Below are 9,076 nucleotides of genomic sequence, written 5' to 3'. Positions count from 1 at the left end.
ATTTTATATATATATATATATATATATATATATATATATACATATATATATATATATATATATATATTATTATTCATTTATATATATATATATAAATGAATAATAATAATAATAATAATTATCCGAATGCTGACTAAGGTTGTGCATAGTTAAAGTGCATAATCATAAATCTGAATCTTTTCGGAAGGGGGCTTTTATTTAGAAAACGGATCCTTCATTGGGCGGTTGTGTTTTGTTGCGCTGCAGTGTCCGTCGATCTGTGTTGACCTGTTTAATTCATGAGGATTTCATACAGGACAGTCGTTTATCAATAATGAGAGCTGTTCCCACATGGATAGATAAAGTACACGACCGCGATAAGGTTGAACAATGGTAAGTTGTTTTATTTTAGGTTCAAACATTAGTTGTACAGCAGTACGGTTGTGGCTAGCAACCGTTGCTATGTAAACAGGATACGCTTCGAGTGCGTTAGCCTGATTGTTATATGTGATTTATGCAAGACGGATTTGTGTTGTTTCTTCACATTTATTCTTTCTCACTTTTCACAAGATATAGTTCATACAGACACAAGGCGTTCGTCGTTATTCTAGAGCTTTTATATTGTAATGGGACTGCATGGGATTACCTCTAATACAACGAGCTTTTGGAATCATGTGATTGATCATGCTGTGCCACAACGTGTTAAAACAGCTGTACTGTGTTTGTGTCTTCCAGTATTTATGATCTCGCCTTCAAACCGGACGGCACTCAGCTCATAGTGGCAGCTGGAAACAGACTTCTGGTATTTTACCATCTTTTATCATTTTTCTGTGTCTCTAAACCTAGTGAGCTGCCTACCGAGAAAGCATTTTGGGGCATCAGGCGTGCAATACAGCATTTCAACACTGTATGTTCCAAGTCAATCACATATTATCATATGCATGTTCCTACCCCGGACCTAAGATACCAAAAAAGGGTGCTGACTCGACCTAAAATACTGTCTAGATACTGAGCCAATTTGTCACACACAGTTGAGTACAAATCTAGAATTCTGATACAAATGAATGTTTATTCAGACATGGCGAGTGTTTCACAGAAAAACATTATCCAGTACTTTTCAGTAAAAAACACTGTACTTTTATAGGCGTGCTAACTGAATTAGCTTGTATGTTGTTGTGTTTGAGTTATTGTAACTTGTGTTTTTCAGGTGTATGACACAGCTGATGGCACACTCATACAGCCACTGAAGGGACATAAAGACACTGTGTATTGTGTGGCTTATGCTAAAGATGGTAATGATATCATACGCATCTGTATGATTGTATGATTCCTGATTCATCATGTAACCTGTCCTCACTGTATGAGCATCATGTTCTGTTCTGTAGGGAAGCGCTTTGCGTCCGGGTCAGCAGACAAAAGCATTATCATCTGGACATCGAAACTCGAGGGGATACTAAAATACACGTGAGTTGTATAAAGACTCCTGATTTTTACTGCATTTTGTATTTGAATGATTTATTTGCAGGATTTTGAACTGTATTGCTATAATTGGGCTGTTTTGTTTGTCGTTAGAGTTGAAGATTTTTACTTAATTCAGTCATGCTGTTTTGAAACTAGTGCTAAAGGGACTGTTCAACCAAAAATGAAAATTCTCATAATTTACTCACCCTCATGCCATCCCAGATGTGTATGACTTTCTTTCATATGCAGAACACAAATGAAGATTTTTAGAAGAATATTTCAGCTCTGTAGGTCCATACAATGCAAGTGAATGGTGACCAAAAGCACATAAATCAGCATAAATGTAATCCATAAGACTCCAGTGGTTTAATCCATGTCTTCAGAAGTGATATGATAGGTGTGGGTGAGAAACAGATAAATATTTAAGTCCTTTTTTTCCCCCTCCCTGCCCTGTAGGTGGCAATATGCATGAAGAATGTGAAACAAAAGAAAAAAGTGAAAGTGGAGATTGATAAAGAGTTTTTTTTTGGAGCTTTAAAGTTCTCGCCACCATTCACTTTTTTTTTGTATGGACCTATTTAAATATTCTTCTAAAAATCTTCATTTGAGTTCTGCAGAAGAAAGAAAGTTATACACTTCTGAGGCCTGTAACATGCAGCCGAATTCGGAGGCTACCAAGATATGTTTTAGTTTAGTTTGCATCAGTCCTGGGTTTTAGATATAATGAAAGTAGGCCAGCCTTTACCGGTGTTCATCTCCATAGCATTTTACTACAGTAACCAAATTTTAACCATGATATTCATAGTGAAGTCATATTAATAATAAAGGAAAACAAAAGCAATGGTAGTAAAAATCATAATTTTGTGGTTTGGTAGCGCTGTGTGTTTTTCACTGCTGCTGAAATGTGCTGCTGGAAACACCGTGAGAGTATTTTAGTATGGTGTTCAATTCGCATCGGTGGGAAACTGCCCGTAGGGAAATCTTTAACTGAACTGAAAGTTATAAAAATCATACAGTTCCAGTATTTCTTGAACTGGTTCTCGATTACCAACCCTACTGATTGAATTGGTTTGGTTTTGTCAACTCAAAACTGATCCTGTTACCCTGAGTTTATTCAACAAGCATTATGGAATATGCCCAGAGTATGGCATAACGGTGAGTCAATTATGAGATAATTCAGTTTTTGGGTGAACTATCACTTTAATGCTTTGTTTCATAATTTGGGTGAATCTCATAAAAATGTTGTCCACCCTTAAATCAAAACAAACAAATATGAAACTATACTGTATGTAGCATAATGAAAATTAATCCCATTTTCATACGCATTAAAGGATTACAATTCTCTAATTATTCACTTAACCTGATACCATTCCATATGTGTATGACTTTCTTTCTTCAGCAGAATGCAAATAATTTTTTTTAGAAAAATGTTGAAGCTCTGTAGGTCCTTATAATGTACGTAAACAGGTGCCATCAGGCTGCTGGCTATTTGACAGTCCAAATGTAATATTTAGGCAGCATAAATTGAATCCACATGACTCCAGTTGATCAATGAATGTCTTCTGTAGCAAACCAATAGGATGGTGTAAGAAACAATTAGATAATTCAAACTTTAACTTCCTGCCAGCAGTTGACGTATCAGTGATTGTAAGCGCTATGCTGCGTTCACGCGAGTAGTCGAAATAACAACATCATGCAAGAGTTAGTTCATTTCAAACAGAAACCCAACACTGTCCGGAAGCAAAGATATCGATTTGTTTCTTTAACTAACCTATTGACGTTAAGAAGATCAACTGGAGTCATGTGAATTAATTTTATGCTGCCTAAATATGACTTTTGGACCGTCAAATAGCCAGCAGCCTGATGGCACCTGTTTACAAGCATTGTATGGACAGACAGAGCTGAAATGTGCTCATAAAATTCCTCCCATAAGTTCTACTGAAGAAGTAAAGTTATACACATCTGGAATGGCTTAAAGGTGAGTAAATCATGAGAGAATTTTCATTTTTGGGTGAACTATTTCTTTAAGACTTGGCACATTGTCGCATTGTTTTCATGACAATTAAGCAGATTTCCTTCCAAAATTGTTATTACTGCAATGCGTCTGTATGTTAAAAAAAAATACAAAAAATAGTTTTTATAATTTTCAGTGACGGTCATCAAATTGTCATAACTTAAATACTGTATTTTTTTTACTTAATACTTTAATACAATGATCATTTTTAAATCAGTATAAATTAAAGTTAACACCAAAAAAAAAAATACAATTGGGATGTGTAGATACTTTACCATTTAAAATCTTTATTTGTTTTGCATTACAGTATTGACTTTTTTGCATTGCATTTGGGAGGAAATTACAGAGGCCCTTAAGAGACCTTTGCAGAGAAAAAACCCCCAGAGATTTATGCATGCCCACTAGACTCTTTCCTGTGCGCATGAGAAAACATTTGTGTGTTCACGCTTTACAGTTTCCGGTGTATGAATATCTTGTTTCCTTTTGCATCAGTAATAATCTCAAGGAGAACGCAAGTGCATGGGTGTGCATAAATTGATAGAGATACATTTTCTACTTGGCCAAAAAGGATAATAGGCTACACTTGCATACATTTTATGGTGCCCATTTATGAGTACTTATGATAAACCTGAGGTAAAAAAAAAATGCATTAAACCAGGGGTGTCCAAACCTTTTCTACTGGGGTCAGATCCAAAGAGAAATAAGGTGTCGCAGGCTGCATTGTCGTAATAATAATAATAATAATAATAATAATAATAATAAAAAAAAAATGGGTGTAAAAATGGCACCAAAAGTGACAAAAAATACCCTAGTTTAAAAATGTTGGGGTAAAAAATGCCCTGATTTCTATTTTTTATTTTTACCATCTGAGATCGTTCTTAAAAATGGACTTTAACAGTAGCATTATCACAAAATATGTTTTGATACAGAATAAAAGAATGACATAGAACATTTTTATTTATTTAGAAAATAAATAAAATGCCCCTGAAAATTAAATCCGGTGGCCAATAATTCCCCCTTTATGGAAAAGTGAAATCAATGTAACAGATATTATACTGGATAAGAGCTTGTAACTTTCAATGCCGTTGGATTTTACTGCAAAGCACGAGCAGTTTTGGGTGTGATTCATAACAGTAATCAGAATAAATAACATTTTCCTGCTGTGACGTGATTCAAAGAATTACTGTTTATTTATCAGTAATTCAGTCATAGTTTCTGTTTTGTTGTTACTTGTGTCACAAATAAAAAATGTATTTGATCAAAATGATTGCGCTCCCTTTTATTTGGTTAAGCAAGTGCGAGTTGAGCTCAAGCAGTACAAGCAGAGATGCACGAGTGTTTTGAATGCTTTCTCTTATGTCCTAACTCTCAGATGGTGCAGAAAAGTCAATGAAACAGCAGAACGAACCAAATAATTACAATTAATTAAACTTCCTAGCGTTGCAAAAGACATTCTAGGAGAGTGTACTCTGCTCTGTGCACGTTTAATAAAGTCTGTGTGGCACAATGGCAACTCTACTCAGTCAGTTGTAGCCTACGATGCATGGTATTGGGATATTTTATCAAGAATGAATTCGTCAGCAAAGTAAACTAACCCGAAACCAGTCCTATAACAAACACATCATTCTATTGGATGAAGCTGCTCCCCATTTGGACTCTCCTGCATTAAACCAAAACGAGACGATAAATTAACTGCATGAAATGACAATTGACAAAATACAAAACCTAAACTCTGTATACATTATACACTGATATGTAAGCTGTTTAATAATTGTCAAATGCAATGTGAAAACATTAATTTATTTAAAACAAAATCTGTCATTTTATTAGTCAGTGACACAATTTACTGCTGGCATCATCTGACAATGTTAACAAACATGGCTACTTAGATCTGACCATGTGTTTGCTGCATTACAGTAGGCTACATTTGTTTTTTTCATTGGAATTCCCAATGCGCTCCAAGTCCTTGTGGCGGTGTAGTGACTCCCCAATCTGGGTGTAGGATGACGAATCTCAGTTACCTCTGCATCTGAGAACGTCAATCAGTGCATCTTATCATATGGCTTGAGCGGGTTACCGCGGAGACATAGCACCCATGTGACTCTACCCTCCCTAGCAACCGGGCCAATTTGGTTGCTTAGGAAGCCTGAGCACACCCTGGATTCAAACTTGTGATTCCAGGTGTGGTAGTCAGCATCTTTACTTGCTAAGCTGCCCAGAACCCCCTGTAATTGAACAGGAATTGCTTTTCCTAGTGTGACTGTTGGATAAAATGTACGAGACTTTTTTAAATACACGCACTCACACATATGTGGGAAAGTCTCTTGTGTGCACGCATAAATCTCTGGATTATTTTTCCCACAAAGATCACTTAAGGGCAAATTTTCTTTCAAAATGTAATGATTTCTTAAAAACAATTGGTTAAAAAAAATTAAAACAAAATATTATTTCTTATTTCTTGATTAAAAGCTAAAATATATAGTGCAGACAATTTCTTGAAAGGTTTCATGATGTTCCCCCACTTTTTATATTTCTAAGTAAATTGTTTACAATATTCTGTGTATATATAGTATATACTGTATACATTGGCAGCCAAAAGTTTGGAATAATGTAACGATTTTGCTCTTATGGAAAGAAATTGGTACTTTATTCACCAAGTGGCATTCAACTGATCACATGTATAGTCAGGACATTAATAACGTGAAAAATTACTATTACAATTTAATTTAAACTACTTCAAAGAGTTCTCATAAAAAATCCTCCACATGCAGCAATGACAACTTTGCAGATCCTTGTTATTCTAGCTGTCAGTTTGTCCAGATACTCAGGTGACCTTTCACCACACACTTCCTGTAGCACTTGTAATAGATTTGTCTGTCTTGTCGGGCACTTCTCACGCACCTTACATTCTAGCTGATCCCACAAAAGCTCAATGGGGTTAAGATTCATAACACTCTTTTACAATTATATATTGTCCAATGTCTGTGTTTCTTTGCCCACTTGAACCTTTTCTATTTGTTTTTCTGTTTCAAAAGTGTTTTTTTCTTTGCAATTCTTCCCATAAGGCCTGCACCCCTGAGTCTTCTCTTTACTGTTGTACATGAAACTGGTGTTGAGCGGGTAGAATTCAATGAAGCTGTCAGCGGAGGACATGTGAGGCGTCTATTTCTCAAACTAGAGACTCTGATGTACTTATCCTCTTGTTTAGTTGTACATCTTCCACATCTCTTTCTGTTCTTGTTAGAGCCAGGTGTCCTTTGTCACCTTTGTATGAAATCTTCAGTTTTTAGGCAATATCAAGCATTGTATAGTCTTCATTCCTCATAACAATGATTGACTGACAAGTTTCTGGAGAAAGCTGTTTCTTTTTTGCCATTTTTGACCTAATATTGATCTTAAGACATGCCAGTCTATTGTATAATGTTGCAACTCAAAAAAAAAACCACAAAGACAGTGTTAACCCTCTGGGGTCGACGGATGCGCCGGCGCATCCTGCTGGATTTGTTTCGTCATTACAGCAGAAACAACATAAAATACTCCGTCATTTTTTGGGTATACAGATAAGTGTAAGACCTCATTAGAGACTATAAAGGGTCTACTTTTATTTTTGTACACTCACAATAACAACAAAATCTTGTGCTTTTGTAAAATAAAGAAAATAAAAAGGGTGAGCTTTCAGCAGTCTCTGGGTTCACAAGCATTTATCTGAAACACGTCACAAAAATGAACTGAAACTCTGCGAATACTTATCACACAAACATGAAACATATGTCTAAAGAAAGCTTAAAATGTCTACTTTTAAATAAAACAATTCAAATTTAAAACAAATATTCTCCTGCAATGTAATCTGTATGAAACAAAGCGATGTACAGTTTCTCCTGGCTCAGCAAATTATCTCTAATGTGATCCCACCCACCAGCAGAGCGCGCCATTCATATAGTAATGTGCTGAGACGATCAATGCAAATGTACACGCCCCCGACTGTGCCTTAAAAACAACGTTTATTCACTTTTCTGCACGTTTCAAAGACAGCACGATACACAAGTGAGAAAACTCCTGGATAGTAAGGAAGAGTTAACATTTTCCTCAGAATATGAGCGGGACTCAGATGAACATTTGTATTTTGAAAAGACTTGATCCAGCCGAGGATACAATTTCGAATGAGTTAGTCCTTTAATTTTCATTAGTTGACATGCTATTTTATATAAACATGTACAGTACATTACTAGTGGGACTGTTTCCAGACTTGCCAGCCAGGATTCAGAGTATTGAAATTTGAAATATGACTCCTGATAAGCAAGTTTTAGTTACATTTAAATGTAGTTTCAATGTTAATTTAAGTTTCGGCTAAAGCAGGTATTTAAATTGTATGCCTTATGATATAAATATGATATAAAAATAATATGAATGTTTAGATTATATTTTAACTAGTGTTTATGCTGCCTCATTATCATCAACAAAGCTTGTGCTTGCAAATATGTGTTCAGGTTAAATGGGTAAAATACACTTTAAATATGCCCATATTAGAAAATCAGCATATTATAATGATTTCTGAAGGATCATGTGACACTGAAGACTGCAGTAATGATGCTGAAAATTCAGCTTTGATCACAAATTGCATTTTACAATATATTCAAATAGAAAACTGTTCTTTTAAAGAGTTCAGAATATCTCTGTTTTTACTGTATTTTGGATCAAATAAATGCAGTCTTGGTGAGCAGAAGAGACTTATTTTAATGGTAGTGTAGGTCTAAAATTAAATAAAGTCATTATGTAAAGAACATGTATAGTCAGATTACTTCTTTTAACTTAAAACTTGATTTTGATCATTTAAGTCTTTCTGTCACATTCCTCATTCATAGGTCCAGGGGAGGGTCTTTGTCTCCTATTGGTGTGAATTACCTCAATATTCTAACACTAAAAGTGTCTTACAAAAGTTAAATTACTATATTGTTTTGTATGAATGAGTGATCAGGATGGTTTTCACATCATTTTGTAGCAAAAACTCTCGGCTACAAGATCCAGTTCTCAAAAGTCTTGTGGACAAATGTTTAGTATGTGTTATATGGCCTTATTTCAATGACTAACTAAAAAAACACGCATAAACATTAACAACATGTACACACATGTTGCTCACATATTATTGTAGCCCAGTTTGTGCTGAATACAGTGTTATCAGACTTTAGCTATTAATATGTTCTTAAGCAACTGAAAAAGCACAAATGTCAAAACTTCTCCAGGGCCCAAAACATCCTCAGACCCCAGAGTTAAGCTTCATTTAATGAATCAAATATCTTTCAACTGTCTTTGATATAATGGTAAGTGATTTTCTAGTACCGCATGATTACTCAATGATAAGGTGTTGGAGTCAATTGATCAAAATGACTTTTTTCAAATAGTGATGGTGCTGTTTTTTACATCAGTAATGTCCTGACTATACTTTGTGATCAGCTGAATGTCACTTTGGTGAATTAAAGTACCAACAGTAAAATCTGTATATTATTCCAAACTTTTGGATGCGCGTGCGCGCGCGTGCGTGCGTGTGTGTGTGCGTGTGTGTGTGTGTGTGTGTGTGTGTGTGTGTGTGTGTGTATATATATTACAGTTTTGCTTTTTATGATA

General features: G+C 35.2%; 1 protein-coding gene across 2 annotated transcripts in view; it reads left to right on the top strand.

Annotated features, from left to right (window-relative positions):
• The first annotated feature begins 222 nt into the window (after nucleotides 1-222).
• LOC127630936 (intraflagellar transport protein 122 homolog) overlaps nucleotides 223-9,076 on the top strand; it is an 81,364-nt gene continuing 72,510 nt past the window's right edge. For both annotated transcript variants that reach the window (XM_052108826.1, XM_052108825.1), the window contains exons 1-4: nucleotides 223-372; nucleotides 715-781; nucleotides 1,187-1,271; nucleotides 1,365-1,443. In XM_052108826.1, coding sequence (XP_051964786.1) covers nucleotides 314-372; nucleotides 715-781; nucleotides 1,187-1,271; nucleotides 1,365-1,443 — 290 coding nt within the window. In that variant the 5' untranslated portion in view covers nucleotides 223-313. The remainder of the gene's footprint in view (nucleotides 373-714; nucleotides 782-1,186; nucleotides 1,272-1,364; nucleotides 1,444-9,076) is intronic.

Source organism: Xyrauchen texanus, chromosome 37, assembly GCF_025860055.1.
Source record: "Xyrauchen texanus isolate HMW12.3.18 chromosome 37, RBS_HiC_50CHRs, whole genome shotgun sequence".
Classification (NCBI taxonomy): Eukaryota; Metazoa; Chordata; class Actinopteri; order Cypriniformes; family Catostomidae; genus Xyrauchen; species Xyrauchen texanus.
The sequence above is the reverse complement of the archived record's forward strand: the minus strand, read 5'-3'. Positions and strand labels throughout refer to the sequence as shown.